The following is a 27361-nucleotide window of genomic DNA, read 5'->3' on the forward strand; positions in this document are numbered from 1 at the left end:
GCTTGAAAACACAGCATGATTCATAAGCAAAAACATGCCAACTATAAAAGTTCCAGATGTTGCAGATGATTCAAAAATTGGTATTCCTTTTCGTCAAACAATCATTGTTCAGCGCGAGCGCTAATCGTGTGGGGCATTTAGGTTGAGCGAAATTTTCAGTCCTGGTAGTAACATGCTGCTGCATTCGTGACATTTTTAGCGGATTCCTTAAAAAATCCGTTCCTCTCGTTGCAGCAGTTTCACAAAAGAAATTAAATGTTCCCCTTTTCCGATACGTGAGACTTCCTCCAGCTAAGACATAGGTGCTGGTCGCGTTCGCAAGTGTAGCAGCAGCAGATTGGAACTCGCATACAGAGATGCTTTTCACTTTATTTGCTTCACGAACAAAGCATCGGCTGAAGGATACGCACTGTTGGTTAATTTTTGATGTGAAATAGAATTTGCACGTTGTAGCGAGCACTTTTTCCTTGATGGCAAATACACACCACACACCGAACACGAAGATTTATTCCCTATTTTTCACAAAAATGTACTTCTTCTGTTTAATTGGCGTTTTGACGTTTGTGACGCACACAGTGAAAAAAGCAGGGTAGCCATGTTTTCGAATTTGAATCATGAAACGTCACATGGCTGGAACGATATTTCAAACATGGTTTGGAATTTGAACTGCGTAGCTTCACAACCGTTTGTGGATTGAAGACATGTGTGATCTGTGATAATTAAAAAGTAATACGCATTTACCGTCCACATAAGCATATTAAAGAGCTGAAAAGTTTGAAATATTTTGAAATTACAATGTAGATAAAGTCGATCAGACTCATGAAGCAGAAAACGACTGTAATGCTTATTTTGTGTATTATTTTATTTTCTTCCTGATTCCTGATTCGTTCACGTAGGAGCTAGGTGTGCACTTAGAGTAGTAAATTGTTTCCATCATACCCTTCCGACGCTCTTCCCAGTATCGGCGAACGGTAGTTAAAACAGCACTACAAAAAAGGCGAGAAAACATACTACTCCGACTGGGTGTAATATGAAATGAGTTTAAAATGTTGTCTCACGAATGGGTTCATCGCTAGGCTAGAACTGCACAAATCTTAACTGAAATGCCCGATTTTTTTGTTGCTGTATTACCATTGTTCAAAAGTTCTTTTCCTAAAAAGACTTAATACCCACTGTTTCGGTTTGTTTCATCATGCATCAAACTAAACTATTCAACCGATGGATTAAATATTCCGTTCTAGATACTAAAACATCCTACCAATTTACGCCCTTGTACCTCCGTATGCACTGTGGCTGCTTAACGGAAAGCATGTTTCAAAGTCACTGTCACCGACTAAGGGCGTGAAATAAGAATTAATCTTCTACCGTTACATTTTCTCGCGAACTGCTCGTAAGTAAAATAAAACAAACCGATCAATTTTCCTAATGTTACGTTTCTTATCGGTTAAAATTTTGTATAATATTGATTTGGTATGGTTAGTTGTTTGTTTTGTTTTCCGCGTATGTTTGTTTTATTCAATGTTTTCCGTACGTACGCACGTCTTGTAATAAGTTTTAGGTATCGGTTTTGCTCATTTTGATTCAGTTGTAGTTTTGTGTCCCGTACGATTTGTATCAACTATTACTGTCCTGCGGCGATGGTGCAACTGGTAAAACAGTAAAATGATATACGATATCTGGATTCTTTTAAATCGTGCTATTCGGCAATAAATTCGAACGCTTTCATGAAATCGAAAAACAATATCTTTAAGCATTTGAATGGAAGTGTTTCCTTCTCTGAATGAAAACTATCAAAAATAAGTAATTAATTTCACAATGGTATGGTACCATTTCCATGATATCTGTTGCAGCGCATAACGATGAACGTATGAAGAATTCATTGTGGAAAAAGTTAAAGGTTCATGAAACACACACCGCCTTGTTTGGGTAGAAAAGGACTTTAACAAATCGTTAATGCGACCGACAATGGTCTATCTTTGTAAGATTCTTGTTTGTCAATAATTTATTTCCATGGTTTGCCTGCCACTTAGACACGTAAACGAATTAGGGAAGAATGTAAATTGTGGCTTTCTCTTTACTGACACGTGTTAGGCGTTTGGTTTCAGACGCCGTGTGATGCTACTCCTCCCGTTGAGTATATGGTACGTACTTTCAGTTGACTCTTGTTTGTCTAATATGTATCAACTGCAATCATCATTTCAGTCAGTAAAAGCTATGCTCCATTGCGGTTGCTGTCTTACGATACAAGTCAGTTAAATAATAAGGTACTGTATACGCTTAACCTGTCTTAATAACAATTAGTTTCTTACACTTAGCATGTGTTTTTGTTTCCTCTACATTACTGTTTGTATATATATATAATGTTGTATGTATATAATCATATATAATATGTTTTTATATTGTTTGTATACCTATTATATCTTTCATCATCATCATCGTCAATCTACAGTTACTTCGTGTACGTTATTGTTTCAAACTTGATTTGACAAACTTTCATACAATGAACACTGCGTATAGTGTAGCTTGTCTTGAATATTCCCTCGTAAGAATTGGCTGCCAAGGTGTGTAACATCGAATATCAAATGCAATTCAGCTTGGACAAATGCGTTTTGTCGCGCGGCAACAGAGGGCCAAAGAGGGGTTTTCAACATCGATCAGATGTTGCTGTCATTTCGATATCGGCTCAGTTTGGATCTGTGCTTAGAATATATGATCAACTATGGGGGTTTCTTTTGTCCTTCACTTTGTAGTATGTGAGATTGTCTGGTAAATATGTTTGTCTCACTGCTCATACTTCGTTAGTAACGTGACCAGACGCTCGTTAATGTACCCCATAAACAAACCATAAGCGCACTGGGATAAAACGTGGAACATTTTTAAAATCTTATCAAACTAATGTTTCATAATTTAAGCATACTGGGAGAGCTTAGTTAGTAATACAATCAAATTGTACGGTAAAGACACACTAGGGTTTCGTAGCTGTTGTATATGTACAAATAAAATTACTAACAAATCACCAAACTAACGAACAAAACTTTTGGAAATATGTTTCTAAAGTATGCGGATGATGTCCGCAAACCACGGATCATCGTGATGCTACAAAACATTAAAAATACAAAAATAATACATATTTGAAATACGGATGACAAGATAAGCATTCAGGGAGCGACGATGAATGACTTGCGCTTCCGCAAAAAATACGAGCATACCAACACTACCAGATGCAGTAAAGGTATCGGCGCGTACAGGACTAGACCAGATATGGATCAGCCGGATCCAATGTGCATACACCAGGAATCCAGGATATGTAGTTGTTGTCTAATCATTTGCAGCTAGTGCACAGTTTGCGAGTGGACGATTGGCAACGGGAATCGCGTTAGTCGGTGAGAGCTGTGATCGTACTCGCACCGGAAATGGCTTTGGGAATTGCACCGATGGTACTCCTTGTCGTGCTCTTAGTCTGGCATCGCTGCACACACTCCCACCTTCACTAGGAGGTTGATTTTAGGAGCCGCTTCTGGCGGAACTCGTACACACGCTGGCAGTACATTACGAGCTCGGGCGAAACGATCGGTGGCGGTAGGCGAAGGTTTTCGCGTCTTAGTGGAGGCACAATCGATGGCTGTTCCTCGATATTTTCCTCATACCCTTTCAGTTGTCGTCGAAATCTGTAACACACAAAATGGTATGTAATGGAATCAAGGAACTCGGACGAACAATTAGAACGCTGTTTGATTCTTTCCTTACCTGCAGTACTCACTAAACGTTAGCACATAGCATTTGTCTTCAATGCACGCCACGCTATTGTGGTCCTTGTGGCGTGAGGCGAACACTTCGTCAGGACCATCCGTACGCTGACGACCTTGCTCAGTGTGTTCCGGTCGATAGTACCACAGCAAAGACATCATCATTTCTCCTACGAGTGCGAATGCAATCCAAAGGTAGTTAAAAGGTTTTCCATTTAGTAAGTTATTTAAATATAACCTACCATCATCAGGATTTTCCCACAGATGGGCCACTTTGGCGACATATGGCAGCTCCGCCCGTTTACTACCAGCCTTCAACAGTACACAGTCGCGCGGCTTGATAATGTCCCCAACGGAATGTCGCATCGCAGGATAACATGTGCGCAGTACAGGTGGATCATCACTCTGGAATGCCGAAGAGATAAGAAGCGTTGCATTGAATAAAAATTCTCCCAACAATCCGAATTACACCGACTACGAATACTCACGTTCAAAAATACCTTCCCTTGGAACGGTTGACCCTCCCAGGTCCAACCATTGCTCCAACGTGGAATGGTGGTGCATTTTTTTGGCACAATCAGCTCCTCTAACTCAGCTGCCAATGTCCGGTGTGTGGACGGGCGATGCCGTTTCTTCGTGCTGAATTTTTTCGACTTTGTCTTTGATCGCGAACGCCGTCGCTTGACCGAACGACTTGAGCCACGCTTTGGCAAAAGTTCCTCCTCTTCCAGATCCTCGTAATCATCATCGTAGCTCGTGTGCATTCTTAACGCTGGTGGGTCTTCACCGCATGGTTCCACCGGAGGACATTGTTGTGGTTGTAAAACTGCCGTAGAATGTAACGCTTCGGATAGGTGGTTTGAAACTGCCAGCTGTACATTTGTGTGTACTTCCTCCTCTTCTAGCTGCTCGTCCATAAATGGTTCCATACCCTCCGGAGGTTCTAGCTCACTACCTTCTTTACCTTCCGCGATGATTGCTTGTATAGGAGCGGCCAGAACGAGTTGATCTGCAGCAATCAGTTGCTGTTCCTGAATCATGTTATTCTTATCCGTAACGGCACTGTTATTGTTGTTATTATGTCGATTGACCAGAACGTTCGTATCGACACTAGCCACATCATCTTCCACCAGCATAGTCGCCGCATCGTCGAAGTCCGTTTCACGATCATCCAGTACGGATGAGTGGTCCATCAGTGTAACGACACTGTCGTCAAACACAACGGCGCCCCCTTTGCGGCCGTTTTCCTCGCGATCATCTTGACCCGAAGCTAAAGACTCCTCACCAGTAGGAACGGAGATGGGCGTCGATGTAGCACGCTGGTACAAACATTCGTCTGTTTTAATCACTTCCAAATTGGGATTGCTTCGTTTACATGCGTGAGAATCAACGTCTTCACCGTTCAGTTCCTTCTGTTTTCTCTTCCTGCTGTATTGATCCTTCTTGCTTTCTTTGGAGCTTGCCTTCTTCTTGCTCTTACCTTCTTTGCATTCGACCGTTTTTTGTGGTTTGAAAGAAGCCTCTAATTGTAATTCTGCCATTACAGGAGTATGTTTTGAGGATTTAGAGGATTTTGGTTTTTTGTCTTTACTAATGGGTGTTGTCGTGGGAGATGAGGTGACATCAAGAACTAAAGAAGAACACTTGGTCTTACACTTTTTCGTACTGCCTTCACACTTTTGATCGCGAGACTTAGCACCACGGCTCTGTTCTGAATGCGAACGACCTTCTTGTTGCTGCTTTAGTTTCTTCAACCATGCCCGAGAGTGGACTTGCAGTTCTGTACCGTTAAGTATTTCTGGTTCGGAAAAATACCCTTTGGCAACGAGATCAATCGTACGATCAACATTTGATAACGGTTGCACCACTGTATCAATGTTCATCGCTAACGGTACAGTTTCATTGATACAATTAACGGAATCATTGTTTGTGCCCTTATGCACCAATAGTTCGGTTGCAGGGATGTACTCTTCAGATTTGTTTGGCAACTTATTTTCGCCCTTGTCATTGCTGTTTTCACTAGGTGTCGGTAACGTACCAGATAGATCAACCACATCATTCCCAGTGGTGATCGTTTCCGGCGATAATTGTTGTGATTTGCACGGTCGCTTGTGAGCACCTCGACGCATCGGAAGGAGCGTGATGTTCGAACGTCGTAATAACCTCTTGCGGATTGATACAGGCAAGCGCTTCTGTGACTCGATGCTGGAACGGAACACGCGATAATATCGTCTCGTGCACGTTCCGGATCGTGCACGTTCCGGACTGACTACCGTAGGCACAGTGAATTTTTTCGATTCAAAACACAACTGCCTGCGATACAGTTTGCTTTGCGATGTTTCCGATGATGATCGAAGCAGATTTGTCTTGTATCCCATTTTTCTGCGATCAACAGACGGCTTCCGCTGGACTAACCGTTTCTTAATGGTATGTTTGTGACTTCTTGAAGCCGTTAGAGCTTTGCCTTGCCGAGTTTTACTTTTCTCGATCTCTACCTTACGCTGCTCTTGGAGTTCGATATCCTCAACATCCTCAATCTGTTCGTCTTGCAATGCGTCTTCGTCTTCCTCCTCTTCGTAGTTATCCTCTTCCTCTTCATCATCTTCTTCATCCTCCTCTTCCTCTTCTTCGCTTAGTTCTACCGGTTCCGGACATTGTGGCGGATGTCCATCTTCACCTTCCACACCGTTTGTACGTTTGATCAGATTCTTATAGCTATTTGGGGGTGAATGCTTGGGTGTTGGCTTTTTGCATGCCACCAGCAGTGGTCTCCGTTTCACAGTGGAGGCTGGTATCGGTACCGGCGAGGGAGGATCTATACTGCCAGCACAGCTGTCATGTGATTGTACTTTTACAATGTTCTTTGATATTGAGCTCAGTTGTTCAGGAGCACCAGCTACACTAGGGGTTAGGCTATCACTAAGACTAAAACTATTATCACTACTATTTCCCCTTGGTTGCTGGCTAGGACTTTTACAGATGCCGTTCGTTACGTCCATCTTTGCTGACACGTTCGCTGGCGTTTTGACCGTCAACGCTGTCGCCGTCTCTGTTGCTGAAGGTGATGTTGTAAGAATTGATTGCGTCGGTTTTTTGGGTGACTCCACCATGGACGCTTCCGTCGTCAGCACGAGCTCTGCGAGCAAACTCTTGCTATCCGGAGGTAGTTTGGCATTGGTTTCCGTATCATCTTTCTCCACTAACAGACCGGTAATTAAAGGTTGCTGCTGGTGCTGACGCTGCATATTATAATGCGAATGTAGATGATGATGTTGCGGTGTCCCATGCAAGAGATTTGTACTGGCACTATGGTGATGTAGGTGGTGCGGTAGATGCGTGGCAACGTGCATCTGTTGCAAATGGTGATGATGATGCAGATGGTGTTGTTGATCGACTGACGCATGTGGATGCGATCCTTGGTGCTCGGGGTGACAGACCGTTCTGGTGATCGGTTTAATCTCATCTCGATCCTTTTTAATCACAATCGACTCATCCAACAGATCCGGCGTCATGGCGGGGCCCGTTTCCTCAAAATCCTCCTTCTTGCATACCGTGCCGTCGAGCGGTTCCAGTAGTTTAAATTCCTCAATTTCCTGTTTCACGATCGCTGTCGACACTGGAATGCTTGTTAACTTGTCTTCGTCGATGCAGTGTATTTTGTCACCGCATTCCGTAGCTTTCAGTGAAGGCTGTAGGATATCGCCAGGCAGCACCGGAGTTGCGTTTAGTACGGTCGATACTCGGACAGGGCTCATCTCGGGAGTTTCGAGCAGTTTCATCTTGCCCGATATCGAATATGGCGGTGTCAGCGTACCGTGTTGTTCCTCTTTTAGGTCGCTTAGCTTTGCATGGTGATAATATCCGATCGGATGATGGTAAGGATGATGGTATGGGCTACCATAATGCATTGGTGTCGACAGTAGTTCGGTTACGGATTCTGGTTTAATTGGTAGCTCCGTTTTGTAGCACATTTTATCCGGATGGTTTGTATCGGGTCCAGTGGCAGCCGTTGTCACTACGGCTGGTGCATGCTTCGCAGATGAACTCAGTGTAGTCATTGCAGAGGTGGACGTTGCTGTAACTGCGGTCTTTTCAGCTGCATCCGTTTGGATCGGTCCGTGCTGTGAGTGGTGCAGCGGACTGGGATGGTGATGATGGAAATGGTAGGGATACGTGTGTGGATGGTGGGTCGGTGCTCCCTGTGGATGCATTTCCATTGGAAGTGAAGACCCGTGATGGTGATGAGCGTGATAACCGTGTGACGGATGGGGTTGCTGCTTGGAAGTTACGTTCGGCGACGACTCGGCGGTATCGGGCAAAGTCTGCCTAACAGGGCTAGTTGCCGAGGTAGTGACGGGCGAATCGATTGGCGTCGGTGATGAGGAGGACGATGCCGAAGAGGAGCTTGACGAAATCGTGATTGGTTCGGTCGTGCTAATCCTTGTGCCCGGCTGATTTTGTACGATATGGTTGTTTGTGGCTACTGGGCCCTTACTGGCCTTGATACCAATAAGGGACCCAGCATTGACGTTTTTTGGACACTGCATCGGACATGGGCAATTGGTTGTGTAATGCGCATCTATTTGGGGGAAAAAGTAAACAAAGTCAGAGTTAGCAAATGAATTGTAATGTAAGTACATTTAATATTGTAAGTTTTTTTCTGATACTTAAAGGAAGAATAGAATGGAAATGACTTTAGACCGCTTCCTGCGTAAAATCAAACATTAAATCGAGTAATATTTAAAACATGTTGGGGAACAGTGACCAGAATGAAAAGTAAATATATTCAATTTAGTGTTTTGTTTTGGGATCCTTGAGGTGTTCCGGCGGTAATTGCGTTGGTCCCCACACACCAGGACAGATACCAAGTCCGACAGATAGGCTGTTTCCCTCGGACGGAGGATTAACTTTCCAGCCAAGTGTAAATAAAAAGAATAGAAAATCCAGGAAAATGGCAATCAAAAATGGAAAATGAAAAAAGAGGAAAATGGTTGTAGTGGCAAAAGAAGACTAGGATACTCCTTATTTCATGGAGTTCTACTTTAACATAGCTAATTTCAGGCAAATGCCCACTTGGGAATACTAGAAAAAGAAACTAATGATGCATGCAATCATCATAAAAGTAGGTGGAAATAAACCAGCTCAAAGTGGTGGAAATATAATGTTTGTAGAAAATAAAAAAAAAAAAATAAGTTAAAAAAGCCATAAATGGCAGGTCTGAGCCTGCCGGTTCGAGGTTGTAGGGCCAAAAAAAGAAGAACATTAGAATAAAATGCTACAATTAGCAATGAAACAAAATTCCACATCATGCAAAAACAAACCGGCACGTATGACGATTCAGACACACAGACACAAGGATTCAAAATGTTTGCACTTGGTGACGTACTCGGAAGCGAGATGATGAGAGATGAGTTCGCTGTCATACATTGGCTTACCCATATACGCAGGCGGTGGTGGCGGGTGTTGCAGGTTGCGTGGATAGCACTGGCCACCGGAACCCGGCCCGGGACTACCATAGCCTGGATACGGCGGATACGGATAGTGATCCAGGTGCTGGGGACCTTGTGGTCCAGCAGGTACGAGTTGCGCCCCGGATGGTGGGGGTGGCGGTCCTGGCGGACCTTGTCCACTACTGGGAGGTGGTGCCTGTTCGTACAAGTGATGTTCGGGACCGGGTCCCGGCCCTGCGTAGTACCGTCGGGATGTCGGATAGTACGGGGGTGCAAACTTTGGGTAGAAATGGGCCGGATATGCGTGCGTGTAGTACATCTCCGGCGGTGGCCCATGGGGTGGAGGTGGCTGCGGACCGTACGGAGACGGTGCGTAGTAACCGGGCGACAAATACGTTGGCGGACAGTGCATCTGCATAGGGCGGGGGTAGAGATTACCGGGTGGACCTCCACCACCGGGGGCTGGACCGTAACGGGATGCACCGTAGGGTTGGGAGCGATGCCCTAGGTCGACTCCACCACCTGGAAATATGGAACGAAAATAACGATCTGCATCATCAGCGGCTGCGGCTGCGGCTGCTACGGCGACTGCAGCCCTCGGGCGCAGTGGATGGAAGCCCATCGGGTGGTCGTTGGCGGGGCGTCCGGGCGTACCTGTCAGCAGGACGTCGCTGTCCGTACTGTCGGCTGTGGAAGACGCAGGTGGTTGCTGTGGACTCTGTAGCAGCGCATCGCCATCCGGGCCACTTTTGGGTCCGTGCTGGGACGGGGGTTGGCCTAGTAGATGAGGTGATATCAGCGGACCAGCCGGTTGATAGTAACCTGCAATTGAAAGTGAAAAAACAAAACAAAACAGTTGAAAATACAGCCAATGGTAAGGATATAGATGTGAACAATATTACTCATCGTTACGTATAAATTATAAACGTCGGAAATAAGTAATTAAAAAGTTATTAAACTGCTGCTGTTTGGCAGATAATTAAAGTAACGTAGCGCAATGTACTGTAACAACTCCAGCCAAATTTACCACGCTCCAGGGCACGAATTCCTAACATACATATACAATTTCAGCAAGTGTTTTTCCGGATAAATTTTGTTTCGCTTTGCGTGGTCGGTCCTGCGTACAAATCGCATTAAACATTATAATTCTAATTCTATTAATATTCAAATTGACTGCCTAACCTAACACAGCTCCCATTTAGCTGCTGGGTGCCACCGTTCGAAGAAAAAGGGTTCGGCTGGTTCGTTGGTCACGTAATGCAGCGTAAAATCTGTTTCATAGTCTCACCCCATAAGATATTCATAACTGTGCCGATGGTGATTATTCATTACGTTCGTAAGATTTATTTTTGGAACTTTTTTTTGTTGTAAAAATTAAATGTATGTTCACACTGGCCACTTTTATTGATAAGACATGATAAACGTTTAGCAATAGTTCCTAAAAACAATGGTGCGAACATGTTTACTATTTATAATATGCATGAAAATGAAAATTTTATACTAAAATTATTAACAATAATGATAATGATAAACTAGGGTGTCCTGATGCAGCACCAGTTTAAGACAGTCTGGGTTAATTATTTTTATTCTTACACCTTTTTTTAAATGTAAAAATAGAAAGAACATCCCCACGGTGAAAGATGCGACACTGGGTTGGACGAGTGAATTTTCGATGAGCGCCCATTTCGTGTCCTTTTGACTTAGCCCACCATGAGGTTTCACTTATTTTTGCAGCAAAAGGACTCGCTCTTGAGTTTTCGGGGGGGAAAGACATTCATTGTTCTGCAGCATTTTCCGTCGTTACTGATATGCGCCGTATTTTTTTGTTTCGCGAGCCTCGCAAACAGTTCGGAACAGTTTGTCTGACTGACTCTCCTCGCCATCGTTGGACGGTGTGATTGTGGTTTGGCCGGGTAGAAGGATAATATGTCATATGCCTTCGTTACGGTTCCGATTGACAAGGGTTGTTTGTTTCTGAGCATGGCACTCGGGTGGAAAATTTGGTGTTATGCTCTATGTTGTACGCTTTTCTAGCGGCTGTGAAGTGTTGTTATTCTGTCTGTGCCACATTTTGGGTTCTATTTCATTTTCTGTACCGAGCGTTTTCGTTTATTTTTGTTCCCGTGTTTCTCTGCAACGCAAAGGAACCTCATAGTGACGCGTGTCCGGCAGGATAGAATGGTCGTATGTTTTCACTTTCACTATCGCTGAGCATGAGTAGTTTGTCATAAAAATGATATAAAACACCATTAAGAGTGAAGCTGTCACTGGGTAAATATGAGTCTGTAGTTGGTGTGTTTATTTGATTTTTAAATCCGTGATGTGAACACTATTAGGGCTTAGTGATAGTATAATTTGAGAAAGACAAAAAATAAAAGAGTAAAAAATACGTAACATTGAATGTGTTTTCAAAGAAATTCTCAACGAAATTACATTTTTAAGTGTTAAAAGTGTTTTTTTTCTAATTATTTAAAATTCTATTTGGCCGATTAAAGTTATTATATGTGATTAAATTTTAGAACATTAAAAAAACACACACCGGTTGTTTTGAATCATTTTTTTCTCATCATAAACTGTTGTCACTGATTCACGAAATCATTGTAGGTGCTTAAACACTTTGACACCGGTGATAATGCATTTAGCTTAAAACTCAATTTCATCTTCAATCTTGAAGATGAGATGATACTTGCTAACCCCAAAGGAGAAATCATCTGCCCAGGAATCATCGTGGTCCTCAGTGCTGTCGTCATGTGAAGTAAGAAATCTCACGATAATTGAGTTAAGCCCGAAGGGTCTTCTCTTCCAAATGTCCAAATATAGACACTTTACGTTTTCCACCGTGTCACCGTGTCAACTATTGGACCATTTTCGCCTTCGAATGCAACACATGACAAATGTTGTTGGTAGTAGAATTCCTATTCCCCCAACTGGTTTGTGACTGGAATAGAATGTCTTTTTGTGAGGGGTTCGTGATTGTGGTAGGAACCGCGAACTTCTCTCCCTTACAACATCGTGCATCGAAGTTTAGCATGGGTTTGGTGTTGTTGTGGATTATGCTTGCTTAGCTGCTTACCCTCCCGAAGGCACAAGGCGTGAAATGGAATAAATCGTACAAGTTTCCAACCCCAGATAAAACATTTTACGCACGGCGGCTCAAGACAGTTTCTCCTGCAAGGGTTTCTCCGAAACAGCAGGAAAAAGTCTTCGCGTATCAGTAAACGTACTTGTAATATTGCTGTGATTGTTGTCCTTGCTCACTGATTTTACCATAAATTCACTCTTGACTACCGTTTTCTGTTTTTTTTTGCTTCCTGCACCCTTCACACATTCCACAAAACCGTCAGGAGTTCCCCCCGCGGGGTCATTAGGGACCGGAAAAAATTGAAACGCAATAAAAGTACACGTTGAGACCTGTCACGCCTGTGTTTCTTTTTCTCTTTCAACCAACTAGAGTGTGTAAATTTTACGGTTTGCCGGTGATGATGGGATCCGGATTGCGATCCGTTTTGCACCCGATCGGTGCAGACATCACACAGCAAGGAGCAAGGTTTCTTTTCGCATGAACAGCGCAGTAATTTAAGCCCAATAAAATGATATTAATCCAGTTTTGCGATAAATTGCCACACCGTCGCGTAGGGTTTGCTCCGAGTAGGAAAGAGCAGAGAACAAAAAAAAGGCACCACTCGCTAAGTTCCGTGCAAAAGTTTCCTTTTTCTTCTTTGGAGGGACTGATTACGTCACCGAAGAGAAGAAAAAACACACATACACACACACAGAAACGGCGAAAAAAAAGGGTGTTAAAAAGGCAATGAAATGTTGCCCCGAAGCAACCAAGAACTGTGGGGCAAAGGGAACGTACCTTTTTTTGGTTGTTGGAGTTGAGACAAACCGAGAAGTGAAAAGAAAAAAAAATACCGCCAGCAGTTAGTTAATCTTTCACCGTGTAAATCGGATTCACCTGCCCTCTGGTGAACAACGACTGTCGAGGTTATATATACTGATAATGAATATTTTATAACCCTCAATGGCAAAAAATAATAATAAAATAAACATTGCGTTCCTTATTGGGGGGTGGTGCCCCTGACGACAAACGGAATTGACACCAAATGACCGATTTTTTGGCTCCTTTTGTTCTCGTTATTTTTGGTGCGATGTTTGTTTGTTTGTTTCTTTTTGTTTTATTGATAGTAAAAGAAAGTTTTTTTCTTTAAATTATAGTCTGTTTATGAAAAAGTCTATTTTTTTTCAATGCAAGTTGGAAGGAGAAGAAAGGAAGGTGATTTAGTTTACATATGATTTTTTTAAATATTTTTTATTAAAAAAAGTCTAAAATGTTAAGTTACGCACTTTTAGCGCACAAACAGCAAAAAACAGCAAATATTGTCAACACCTTAATGAGCTAAAGTTCATTCTCAAATGAGCTAAGTCAATATGTACATATACCTCCCAAATCCAGCGACAAACTCCCATTAAACCGATTGACTCTCGGGCAAAACCCATAATGATACTATCAGACAGAGGATGCGCTTCCATTGCCACGTAACAGCACGTAAAAGGTGCCACTAATCTGGTGGTTAATTACTTGCCAATCCGTGGCTATGGTTTGGGCCTTTACTGCCAACATCGAAGATATGGCGCTAACACCGGCGCGAAATACCGAACGATGCGTGCAATCTAGATGATGATGATGATGATGCTTCTTGGATGTGACATCGACAGTGACGGTGGCAATGTATGACATGGTAGTAAATCCCTCCGAACCAATTTACACCTAATCACGCATTACAAATTAATTTCGTCCAGATTACCCTACCGAAATCAGGCAACGTCACACAACACTCTGTGCCCGGACCGAGTGGTGGTTACGGGACATATATAAAGTCCAAATTAAAAAGCTCCCCACACTGATGTGCTCACCCTCCGTACCGACACAGCAGTAACACAGGGAAGCGACAGGGCAAAAGTCCTCACGGCGGAACTACGCTTCCTCCCCGTTCCTGTAGCTCCCAAATGTTTTCCATGCGAATAAACTCCGTATTCGCTGCTGCACGAGTTTCATTTACATAAAATTTCTCCCCCATTCCTTCCATCAGAGCCTTGAGGGCATGACGGGAGCACTGAGGCAGCGGGGAAGATTACGAGACTTTAGTTAAGTCGCGGTTGATAGTCAGTTGTACCCTCTGGGCCTGGGAGCAACCTATCATGGGCAAAGGTTCCATTACGGGGCGGTGTGAAAAGTGGAAAAGTTTAACAAATTTGCTCTTGATCAACGAGGATTAAAACGGTGGTGAGAGCAATGCCAAGTTGTTTCCCAGATCGTTGCCGTTCAGACTCACAAGAGATGGAAGGAAATGTTAAACCTCGTAGATCAAACTCCAGCTTTTTTTAAGCATTTATACACGTATTACTGAAAAAATCATAGCATTTTGCGTAAAATTTTCGATAGTCCATCGTTCGGGGGAGCAGCATGAATATTCACACCCTAACCACCATATTGCTGAAGATCCACTGGTTCTTTGTAACTACTCGCGTTAGACACAAAACCCTGCTGGTACTTATCGTGCAAATCACCCGTGGGATTTTCATCGAGCGTCGTTCCAAGCTCGTAGTATCATTACAGGCGCCTTTCGATGGATCCATAAAATCAATGGCGTCTGACAGAGTCAGTAAAAGCGTGCCTCGCCACAGCGCCAGAGATTCGGTTTAGGGTTGGGGGGGAGGAGATTGTTACGTGGCAGAATATGTTACGATACGTACGGGATCTGTCCTCACCCGCTCTAAGTGAAATCATCACCATTGCCAAAACATCGTCTTCCCAAGTGACGATACGCTGCTTGGTACGATGCCGGAGGCACACCATACATAAATACATACATTTGTAAGGAGTCAGCCACCACCAAACAGCCAACCATCCAACCAGCTCACAGCTTGTTTCGAATTTGATGCGTCAAATATGATGGCAATGAGCCTTGTGCCGGGGTTCCGTCCCCGAGACACACATCCATAGCGGTGAATCGAAACACTTTTCGGAAGCGACAGAGATTGCTGGCGGAGGATATAGTATTACACACCACCACCGAAAAGCCCATCCATGGCTGCATGGCTGTATTAGTCTCCAATTGCCCATTTGCAGTGTTTGGGGGGTACGGCGGGAGAGGAATCTTATAAAGATGTGATGATCGCACTGATGGCAGTACGTTTGTGTTTTGATGAAGTTTCTGGTGACACTTTATGGCAGCCTGTTGGAACAGCGGCAGAGACAACTTGTATATGGTTAATCAGGGCAAGCAACAAGCAGCTTGATGTTGGGACGAAGGCAATGGAGGGAGCACTCTTACGGGGTCATCATATCTAGTTATCCTCCGGGAGTTTACCAATGTTTGACGACAATTTAACATCTCACTGGAGCTATTACCGGATTGAACTATTCCACTGCATGGGAGCATGGGCTTTTATTAGCGAGCTGTGGTTTTGGGATGTAACAAATGGGAAAAGCACTTTAAAATGAGGCAGGGGCCATTACTGTGGTATAGAAGTGATTTTGGGGTATGATTTTTAGTGACTGCTACAACCACAATAGCTGAATTATTACAGACATGGTAGCTCAATGGCAGCCGGTTAAAGATTTAGAATAATGTAACAAGAAATAGTGTATGTTTATTAATTGACAAAAGTCTATAGAACATAGTAAAAGTCTTCTGTTTTTAAGCTACTAAATGTTGCGACCCCAGTCTTTACTAGACGGGAACGGGCATCAACTCCTGTCTGGTACGTACGCAGGACTTACTATCTCACTACGGGTAATTAAAGTGAAAGAAAGCTAAAAATTGTAGGTCCCTCTTGGGGTTGTAATGCCACAAACGCAGAATCCAACTGATTCGAATCCAGCCTAGGACTGTCCCTTAGTAACTGACTATCCAAAACATTACACTACAAGACTTCAAGATATTCATTACCTTCAACTTAGGCCAACTTACGGAGATCCCTTCAAAACACTATGTTTAAATCAAGGTTTTGTTCTCTTCAGTATGTTATAACCAATACTGTATTTTTTCCTTATTTTAAATATAATTCCAAAACAATCGATTATTTTACATTATGAAAAATACCTACAAATTTTAGTAAATTTGAGAGGCAGCTCTCAAAAATAAACGCAAATAAATCATAAAACAATTAACAACACACACACAGGTTGATGGCAATAAAAAAAATAGATGATACAACCTGGTTCTGGTTGGCACATCACATCATTTGCAAACTGCGCACTAAACGGTTAATGCTGCTTTCTTTTTTTTCTCCTCACTAACGAACGTTATCCACGCTAAGCAGCAATGTCATACCGTGCGGAATATAAGACTTGCCGTGGAACGATACGCTAGGCATGCGAAGGAATCTGGCCACATACCGCTCGTGTCGTGCCGTACCATATTCCCATCGTGCTGTGCGCATTTCTGCCCTCACGCGCCACAATAAAAGGAACAGCTCGAAACCACTACACACGCCAGCAACGGGGTAGAAGTGATGCTTGCGAGAAAAAGAAACAATAAGGAACAAACATCCTTCACGACTCGCTTGGCATAAATGGCAGCAGACGCGACCTCGCGAGTGGTAAGTCGTTATTTTTTGTTGTTGCCCCCTTCGACGCAGCCAGGCAGCTGCTAAAAGAGCTAGAAGAAATAGTTGGCATCCCTGGAAAGGAGTCCTTAGCGAGTGAAGGATGGTAGGTGCGCACGGAAACACGGAAGCAGGAAGCGATCGGTTAAGGGTAAGGGCCTACCGATACATGCCAAGAAGCGGATGAAAAAGGGACAGTCGAAGAGAAGCGCCTCGGTGTGCCGGCGAGTGTGGAAGAAAACGCAAGCAGCATAAGTATATGGTGGCGCACGAAAGATTAAACCGAGCAGAGAGATGAATGAAAAGAGGATTTTTATTACACAATAAGGCGTAAATATTCCATTTTATCCTTTTCTCCGTTTTGTCGGTCTTTCCAGCGGGATTCCCCCGGCATCCGCTGCAGTTCCTGTTGTGGCATTTTTTGTTGTTGTTGCTTTCTGCCTTGCCACTCTACCCCAAACATTCGTTTCTGCATCGCAGCCAGTACGCAACACAGCATCGCGTCCTTTAAGCGTGGAAGAAAGAGGCAACCAAACAAACCGGGCAGATGAATAGGGCGAAATCAAACGAAAAGTAGAACGACGACGGCGTAGTAAACGGATCCAGGCCAGTTGACAGACACACCCTGGCGGGCAAAATGGGCGTTGGAAGCACGGGATGCACATCAATTCCGTTTGTTCGTCCTGGACTTGGAGGGAAAGCCTTGCGCTCGCAAATATCGACATCGGTCGGTGGCTTTGCGTGTGGAGCCGGTGGTGGCAGGCCGACGTTTTTGTTTGCTCTTGCTCGCGTGAGCAGCAGAAGATGGAATCATAATAACGCACTTTATTTTTATGAGACGGTTCTATTTTGATGGTTGATAAAATATTTAGCTGCTCGCGCGGTGTGGCGTCGTGGCAGCCAGCAGCCGTCGAAGTCAATCATTTTCACATGAGAATATATAGAAAGGCGGCAGAAAGCATTATTGTGGAGTGTGGAGTAACCGAATTTTAGATCATTACTACAGATCGAAACGAAACATTTTCATTGATAATAAGGCGTAAGAGTGGATACAGTTTGGACAGGAAGGGAAGGTGAAAAAGTTATTAAGCCCAATTTGGAGATATTTTCTGCGAGTTGATTCTATCATCCCGTTAGAGCTGAAAGCACGAAGCAAAAGCTTGAATACAGGCGTCGAATATGATGTAATTCGATTTATTTATTAATATGCCGTTGAACTGTTCGAGCAAGCAGTTTTGATATACATTACTGTAATTTGTATGGTTTGAATCACTTGAATCTTCTATGCGAAGTTACAAATTAAAAGCTACATCAACACTGCTATGCTATTGTGTATTGATGGCCTCATAAGTTGTAAAAATGCATTCCAGGATATTATAGTCACGTCACGAATTACTATATTTAAGAAAACAGACCAAATTATTTGCATTAAATGTAGATTAGTTTTTTTTCATTCTTTGATTACTAATATCGTTCCATGTTTGAGCTTTACAAATTGAATCTATGTCACTCTCCATTTCAAAGCACTGCGACGTCTCATTGCCAACGTTGACACAATTACTAGACTATACCGAGTACATTGCTCCATTTGATTCAATCTGTGTGCAACCGTCGTTGACAATCAGGATCAGGGTTGCAAACCCTTCACCAACACTACACAATGGACTCCTAATCTAGGACACTCATTTGCGCTTTGTCCCGATTGGCGATTCCCTTCGTTGGCACCCTTTTTTCCGACCAAAAGAAACAAACTAATCGAGAGCCCAAAATGGGAGTCCACAGTGACAAAGTGTCTTGAACGCTTGGGGCAGCTTGAAGAACGGGAAAATGGGAACCCCTTGGTGTCGCATGATTCGTGCGTCCTGCTGTCTTGTTCCGACGGCAGGGACAGTGAGGAAGGCTTGGTCAACAATTTTTGCTGTTTACTGCCGCACACTAAGAAAGTGTACTCCGATTTGCAAAAAAAGACCAAACAACGTTCACGAGCGAACATTCTTTGTCCATCTGCTCAAGGGGCTCGGCAAACAACAACGGTTATGGAAGGGACATTACTAAGACGAGGAGAATGTCGGGTTTTATCGTATTTTTTTTTGCTGTTGCTGCTTTGTAAACATTACTCTTCATTTGCAGATCCATGTCATTCTGTTGTAAGTGCTACTTAGGGCAAAAGTACGCCGCACAAATGATTGTGTAGCCGCCTGCGAAAGGTCTTTCACTGTTGGATTCCACCGCCTTTAAGTCAGTTGCGGGCAACAGTTGCGTGAAAAGAGAATTACAGTGGATAGTGGTGTAACCGGCAAGCTCGGAAGAAGGTCCCGGATCGATGTCTTGATCATCTCGAGGCTGGTGTCTGATGACATATACACATACACACAATACTTGGGTTTGGGATGACCGAGATGGGTCGTCATCGTTAGGAGTCGTGATGAATAGACATTGTTGTGGAATAGCACGGAGGCAGATGGAATGGTCAGTGCTGAAACGGACGGATCGTCTTCACTATATTTCATCTCTCGATGCTGGGAATATGCTCGGTTGAGACTCGTAATAAGATGAACAAATTACATGTCAGCTACTGAATTAACAATTGACATATGTTTTGCTGAGCTTAGGGACCTACTCTTGCAAACAAGTACGTATTGTAAACCGTCGGAATTGAAACGAAAAGAATGTTTGAGAAAGGTTGTATCTGTACTGTTATTGTTTTTACACCTAATATTTTTATTATCCTCCCAAAAAGCATCAAATGGAACAATTCTGAAAATGGTTCTTGAAAAGTTCAAAGCCATACACGTTACGATGATTTACGCGTAAGATTCTACCATTACACTGGCACTTATCGTCGTACCGTAATTGTTCCATCGAAATCTACAAAAATACTTTACAAAAATACATATTTTACAATGAAAACAATTAAAACATTGTACATGTTTACTTGTACAATGTTTACATTTTGTAACCATATAGCAAATTATAGTAAAATACATAGTAAAATATCACAAAGAAAAATAAATTGAACAAGTTTCAATCAAATTGATTCTCTTAGTACTACTATTTAAATAACTCTAACTAGTACTGGGAAGCATTACATCAGTAATATAGCTTTTATTCCTCAGATTAATTTAAATTCCACGCTTTTTAAAACATAAATATGAACTGTTCAGTCTGATAAAGACTCAATAAATGATTAAACTTCAATCGATTTCTGTACTTATGTATTTTTTTATTAAATTCTGCAGTATCATCGTTAACCATCTTTGATTGAGCAGATTGGAGTACGAGACTCGAGTATCGATTCTGAATTGAAAGGAATCTCGTTCTTCAACAAACCTCTGGTTTTCCATTCCATTGACCTCATTTTTGTATTCAAAAAGCGACGAACTCATTCGAAATTGTGCTTTTCTTATCCTTGGCGCAAAAAGGAAGTCACCAGAAAAAGAAGAAAAAGCTAGTTTTTAATGCTTGTGCAATATAGAACAGTAGTTACAGTCTAGCTGCAACGGTTGACTGTCGGCAGCATCATGTCGAGGAGAATCCGTGAACAGACGATTCAACCCGTCGATGTAGCGTACAAAAACCGACCAAGCTGACTGAGGACGCCAGAACAAAGTGTTACAACATTTGCGACCGGTGATCCCTTCACACCGTTGCAGCTAGTGGGGGAACTCTGTCCTAGTTTAAGCAAACGGTGAAAGTGAGATCCCTGAAAGAAAGCTTCTACGTGCGCGCTGGGACTACGATGCCAAGGTGGGAAAGCGAATCATAAAAAGCGACCCTGTTGAGCAACGACACCGTCGTCATCATCTTCGGTCGTCGTCGTCGTCGAAAGCGTCAGTGTGGGATGGTCAGGAACGTTGAACCAAAAGGTGGATGATTGTGCCCTCGTTTCAGTTGCCTGGAATGGAAAATGGCTGCTCGTGCGGTGCCTGTAATAATAAAGGAGCAGTTGTCGGGTGAATGTATGAAATTTCAAACTTTTCGCCCTTTGCTTGTGCACCGCAGCAATACTTCCACTACAGTGTTCCAGTGTACACTGGTGGTGTGAGGTATATTTCAAACAAGTTCAAAAAGGACACTCTTGGTCCTTTTGGTGCCACGTTGACAGTATGCATGGTGATTTTTTTTTTTGCGTTACACTTTTAGACAAACATTAAAGGAGAGCACGGGTCACTAACAAGTATCGTTGTTTCGAGGTCGACAAATCCATTACTGAGCAGGTTGGAATGCATTGGAATCAGTACTGCTGCTCCGGAGGAAGCGAAAGCCAATCTGTTTTGGCGATTAGTTTCAACGAAACACGTGTGCTCAGAGATCGTTACAGACAAGTCGTTGAGAATGTAGTTGATGCCGCAGTATAAACTTCAGTCAGTACTTGTAACGTTAGCTTTGCATTATCATGTGCACGGGACAAGTCGGGACACTTTGACAGAAGGCGCGTTTCCTCTCCAAAACTCCTTCCAAAGACACCCAGTGCTAATCAACTCTTCAGAGCGATCCGATACACCTTGACACGGTCAACTTTGTCATCCAAACTTGCCAGACTGCTAGAAGCGCTTAGCCCTCCCTCTCTAGAGAGAAAGAGGGAGAGCGAGGTTGAATTATTTGGAACAGGTACGACAACTTGGCGCGTAAGTAAGTTGGTAGGATCATGCAAGCGAAAACTTGCTCGGTGAGTGTGTTGAAACCATCAAACATGACAGGGAATGTATATACGGGAAGACATTTCATCTCGTCGACATGCAGTAGTACCAGTTCGTGAACATGAGGTGAGTAATTTGCACCTAACAATGCACACATTTGTCGGTGTCAGCCACCATGGCAATTAATTCTAATGAATTGGTCCGATAGCATGTCTACACCTAACTCTTCCGTCCGTAGTTTATTGCCCTTCATCGTCTTCCCCCGGGAATTCTTATCGTTCGGTAGAACATTTGGATGGTCACAAAATTCTTTGCACTACATTCCTTTGCACGAATATTCCTACGATTCATTTTTACGTCTCTACTGCCATAAGATACACAAGAATCCGAAATTCTTCGTTCTTCTAAATTCAGTTTACTTCACATTGCTCCAGTTCTGTAGCGTATTTTTAACGCTTCCGTTGGTTATTGGAACGATAGTAAGGAACAACACGAACCATTCAACAAATGCAACATGTCACCTCGTAAAACAGGATGGACATTCTTTCATACTGGAAGCTAACCAAATCCACCGGTGCCGGAAGAAGAGTTTATGCGCCATATTTTGTATGTTTCTTGCCGTACGGTGATTAGAACGCCAAGATGAGTTAACGATGATATGCATATTCTAACAAACCATGTACCGAGTCCAGGAATAAATGTTGGGTGACCAACATTAAAACCCCAGGCCCAACGGACTACCCAATTGTTGGTGCCGTATGTTCTACATCGTACACCATGAAACCATGTTGGCCGTTTCTTCCTCACCTAGGGACCATATACGTACACAGTACTGCTTCTTGGATCTCCAAATCTTGTCCTATTCCACCCATTGGGAACGTAAGGTTGCACATGGCGTGAACACTATCGTAACCGAATCGGATGCTCCAATAATGGCCGTTTGTTGAGTCCGAAAGGTTCAGAATCTACCACCACCCGAAGAGCAATACTGTATAAACACACACACACACAGAGAGCTACAACCAAATAGAGCATCCCGAGTGGCCTTTTTTTCTGGAGAATTGAGATTTGTTCCCCGGATGAGGGTATATCGCTTCGACACCGGACCGGATCGCATGCTGCGCATGGTTTCGGATGAACGTGTGCCCAAGAAGTGCAGCAACAGTCGGTGGCCACTCACGCACCTCACGGGGTTCACGTCCGGTGGGAAAAACGTGCAACTGCTGCTGATGAGGATTATTTATGATAATGTGTCGCCGGCAGGCTAGAAAAGCGCTCGAAGCAAAGAACCGTTCGTACAGGCAGCCGAGCTAACGGTGACCACCATCACCAGGCGCTACTGTATTGGATTCTTGCTGGTGCTTGCTCCGGTCCGGAGCCATAAAGGAGTGAAGTCCGTACCACCCAACAACAACAGCAACAACAACGATGACGACGACAACATCGTTTTCGAGATGGCAGGGAATGTCACCGATGTGCTTTTGATGATGGCAAATCTGCATTCTAATATCTCAACGGTAGCACAAACCGAGACACAGATTTTGATGTACCCGTTTGTGTGCACACACACACACTGTAAATTCACACGTACGTTCCAAAGTGTGGTGCCAAAGGGCTAACAAAGGGATTGTACATTGTAAAGCGATACTCTCAATCTTCTCTTCCTGCTGCTGATGATGCTGGAGAATGCAAATGAGATGATCGACGGCTGGGTCTTCAACAATGCCTGGAAGAGTTGTGTCGTGGCAGGGCAGGACCGATGCGATGGAAAATGTCTCCCCTGGTTTCCCCGAGTAGCATCACTTGATCGGCAGGTGTTTGAAATGATTATTATCAATTTCTGAATATAATCAAAAGCTCGTAACGTGTAAGCCCAACTCTTTATCGTCTGCATATTTTTTGGTCAGAACATTTAATCCAAGGTACGACTTTTGATGAGTTTAAAGTAACTAAATAATCCAAGCTTTAAGCTTTGTTTACGTTACTACACCATCTTAAACCATCCTCTGCCGAAAAGCCCACAGTAAGAGGCGCACATCAAAAAGCCCAGCGCAAAGGGAAAATGGTCCAGTAAAAATATTTCCGTTTTTGGCTCTCAAGTTGTTACTTCTGTTTGAAGCTTGGTTTTACTTTACAGCAGCAAAAAATAAAACATTTGTGCTGCATTCGTTCATACTCGATACTATTGACGGGAACCGAGACGACCGCGTAGGAGTCGCAAGCAGCCGCAAAAGCGACGAAAACAAACCTGTTATGGCCGGCGGGCGAGGGAGGAAAAACCATAAACAATTATTTACTCCGGATTTCAGCAAACGCAGCTTCTTCTGGTTCTACACCCGACGAGTTGCCATCCTTCGCTCGGAAAACGCGCCATAAATCTTTCGTCGTCGGAAGTGGGTGGTTGTGTTTTTCTTTTCTTTTTTTCTGGCTGTAGTTCTTTTTCCGTTTGTATTTCATCTCCTAGACTCCTCTTCCTTTCCCAGCCGTGTTAGCTTCCGGATTCTTTTGATCCCGTGTGCTTGGATAAGGGAGAACGTAGCAGCACGATCCTTCCGAGCCAAACGTACCTGAAGCTGTGGTGGATGCCGGTAACGGATGGTTGGTGAAAAATATGAATTCAACACCAGGCAACAGAGATAAGTCAACATATTTATGCTCGACACAGCTCCATGTTCTGGTGTGTATGTGTGTGTGTGGGGAGCAGAAACACATTCCATGTGGCGAGAACGGGGCTTATGTGTAGAATGGTGAGGAACACACACAAAAAAACGAAAGCGGAAAAGTTTCATTTAGCACGCTGCCACTGGCCGCAAAACCAGTGCGACCGTGATTCGCGAATGATTCGGTGTACTTCGCGGTAGTTGTTGTTTGGATTGGGGCTTAAGATTGCTGTGCTTTTTTGAAGGCTAATTTCGACAAACCGCACCACAATCAAAAGCTTGTTCAGAAAGCTTCAGCGACTCAGCGTTTGTGAGATTTTTTTTCCTGTTTTGCACAATGCGTGTAATATCAAAACATTTGTGGTTGGTAGGACGACTTTTGAATCACATGCAGATTAGAGTGGTTTCACTTTACAGATGCATTATGAAGCCTTTCCGTAGTGATGTTAATGATATATTTTTGTTATATTTCAGTTACATTTTGAAACACTAATCGCAACAAGAAACATTATTCCAAAACATACCATTCTAATGACATAAACTAAACAGCAATTTCAATTGATAGCCGTTTAATTTCTCTGCAAATATGTAGTTCTGAAGTAATTTAATTTAGTGTTCTCACTCTCCGTAAGACGTCTCTCGTTATCCGAGACAAACGTAGGCAAACCGAAACGACGACAAGTTTTGTAAAGGCACTCGTAAACATGGGCCAAGTTGATCAGCATTATAATATGTATCAAATGTCAAACATATGTTATCTGCCCACCGCCACACATCGTAACCATCCGCAAAAGCGGACGATGTTCCACAAGACGTCGTCTGCCAATGGGGTCTATGATACCTTCCACTAGTTTTTTTATATGGACTTTGACGTTTGGCGGCTTATTTGCTGCATGTTTTCCATACAAACCGCTCAGCAAAATAAGCCTGCGTATTTCTGATTAGAAAATCTTTCTAATGTTAGTTTCGATCAGCTGCTCGACAAATGTCAAAACAAGGCATTTTTCTAGCAGGTCTGAAACAGGTTAGGCCATATTTGATTCGGCTGAATGTTGATTGAATTTGGATTTAAAACAACAATGAAATTACATGAGTTTAATTATGTTCAGCTTTTTATGAAAAACAATACAAATTTTTACTTGTGCTATGCCTATATTTCGAACTACATTTCGACGCTGTAATTCCTGTTTCGTCAAAACGCGGTTTCACAAAACTGCAGCCTAATGTAATTCTTTATGTCAAAATGCTAGGTCCTTGAGGAATCCTTGCATGATGATATTACCTGTCAACAATTTCCCGCTCGATTCTGCTCGATGTTTTGACAGAACCGGGCTAAAATTTTTAGCTTTCTAACTTAAGGTATCATAGACCCCAATGCTGTCTGCCGCGTACGTTCATCGATTATTCAAACGAAGCATTCCGATAGGGGAAGGAGTTTTACATATACGCGTTCCCAGGCCGGTACTTGTGGGGAGCTTGTGGAAGGATCGATCGATCGCAACCCGGCCGGATGGTTGAAGCTACATTCAAATCATGTCCGCTGATTTGGGCGAAGACCAGTATGTGTGAGTGTGTGTGTATGTGTGTAAATGTGGTTTTTTCTTCCCTTGTGTCTAGCTATCGTGTAGTAGAAGTTGAAATTTATACCATACATTGAAAAAGGTCGTATGATTCAAACATTCGACGGTCAACCACAAACCACCAACAGCAGGACGACAAATGTGTAAGCTAAATGTCGACATTGATACTAGGATGATCGCTTCTCGTCTCAGCTCCTTCTGTCAGATTCCCAATCTAACGTCCTAGCAAAGAAAAAAAATCGCATCTCTTCCTTGGTGTCCTATTTGTTTGAAGCGTAAACCATTAGCCTACTGAAAATTGGATCGTAAGATAAATGATTTCACAATCCAGCACTGGCAAACAGAGGGGGGTTGAGAGTAGAGAGCCCGGGGGTAATTTTAAATCGATTTCTCAAATTGAAAGCAGCAATCTTTTGCGTTGTCACTTGGTTTCTCGTTGCAGTAGAAATAAACGATGGCAAATCAAGCCCTTCTTCTTGCAAAGTGCCAAACGTCACTTGCAACACACTCAAATCACCCCATCCCTTCCTCCCTTTTAATCATGATCCGAAGACAATTTCGAGGGTTTCTAAGGCTAAAGCCATTTCCAAATTGTCACCTTCAGGTTGCCTTTCCCTTCCGACGCAGTATAATTTATTCGTTCCTGCCCAGTGTGTAGTGCCATTTGGAAGCGAATTATGGCGCCACACGTTGAACGATCACCACCACCACCTCGTATCGACCATTTTGCTTTTCACATCGGGCTATTCAGTCGCATGATTCGCAAAGAGATAAAGACGGGCTAGACCGTGGACCAAACAAAATAAAAACAGCGAATGAGACAACGGTAGGCACGGCATGGGTGTCGTGGACAACCGATTACATAATTGTGCAGCGGATTCGACGAACGAGTTGCTCGCGTGATGTGCAATCCGGTCTCTCCCTGGTTCGGTTGTGTGCATCGAGCGCAGCGTGCACGGAGCTTCGATTGATCTAAATCAGGTTCACCTTCGTCACACTAGCCGCCCCCCACGGTACCAGCCCCATGTTCCATGTGACCACTGCGTGAGTACTTTGGTCACCAGCATCGAAATCACACTACATACACCTTTGATATGTACTGTGTGTGTGTGTATATGTGCGTGTGCCATTTTCGGAGTGTAAACTTGGCCGACGGTTCTTGTTTCTTTCTTTTTATTTACTGCACTCCCGCAGACAAACACCACCGAGTGCGTTTATATTCATTTGCTTAATCCGGCAATAAATCGATTCCGATTGGCTGTCGGATTAAGTTGGTGATCGGGGGGGCACGGAACGGGTCGGTTGACGATGGCAAGCGGAACTAAGGATGGATGGAGTATAGGAATGGAACATCAACATCGTCAATTTAAAATTTACTGACCACTTGATCGTATGATCTTTGCGCGACGTGCGGTGATTATGTTACGAGCATTTCAGATGGTTTTTTTGTACTTTCATCCACAGTTTATTTCCATTCGGCGTGACGTTTTTTTCCTTCCTCTTGCTGCTGTGGTTGAATATTAATTTTAATCCTGCACCCTTAAGGTTATCATGTTTTGCCTTAATCTAATCACGTTGCGTGACAAACAGTATTTAAGCAAATTAAAAAATGCATTTAAAGTTTGTTTTCGCATTTTATTTTATTTTTGTTTGTTTGCCCATAATAAATTA

At 43.2% G+C, this 27361-nt stretch overlaps 1 protein-coding gene across 3 annotated transcripts in view; it reads right to left on the reverse strand.

Annotated features, from left to right (window-relative positions):
- Positions 1-844: 844 nt before the first annotated feature.
- Positions 845-27361, reverse strand: part of LOC125761029 (uncharacterized) — a 162196-nt gene continuing 135679 nt past the window's right edge. For 2 of the 3 annotated variants that reach the window (XM_049421768.1, XM_049421767.1), the window contains exons 7-11: positions 9182-10018; positions 4235-8325; positions 3989-4151; positions 3748-3916; positions 845-3668 (exon numbers count right to left, since the gene is read on the reverse strand). In XM_049421768.1, coding sequence (XP_049277725.1) covers positions 3491-3668; positions 3748-3916; positions 3989-4151; positions 4235-8325; positions 9182-10018 — 5438 coding nt within the window. In that variant the 3' untranslated portion in view covers positions 845-3490. The remainder of the gene's footprint in view (positions 3669-3747; positions 3917-3988; positions 4152-4234; positions 8326-9181; positions 10019-27361) is intronic. The other variant, XM_049421769.1, reaches the window with a different exon arrangement.

The sequence above is a fragment of the Anopheles funestus genome, chromosome 2RL, assembly GCF_943734845.2.
Source record: "Anopheles funestus chromosome 2RL, idAnoFuneDA-416_04, whole genome shotgun sequence".
Lineage (NCBI taxonomy): Eukaryota > Metazoa > Arthropoda > Insecta > Diptera > Culicidae > Anopheles > Anopheles funestus.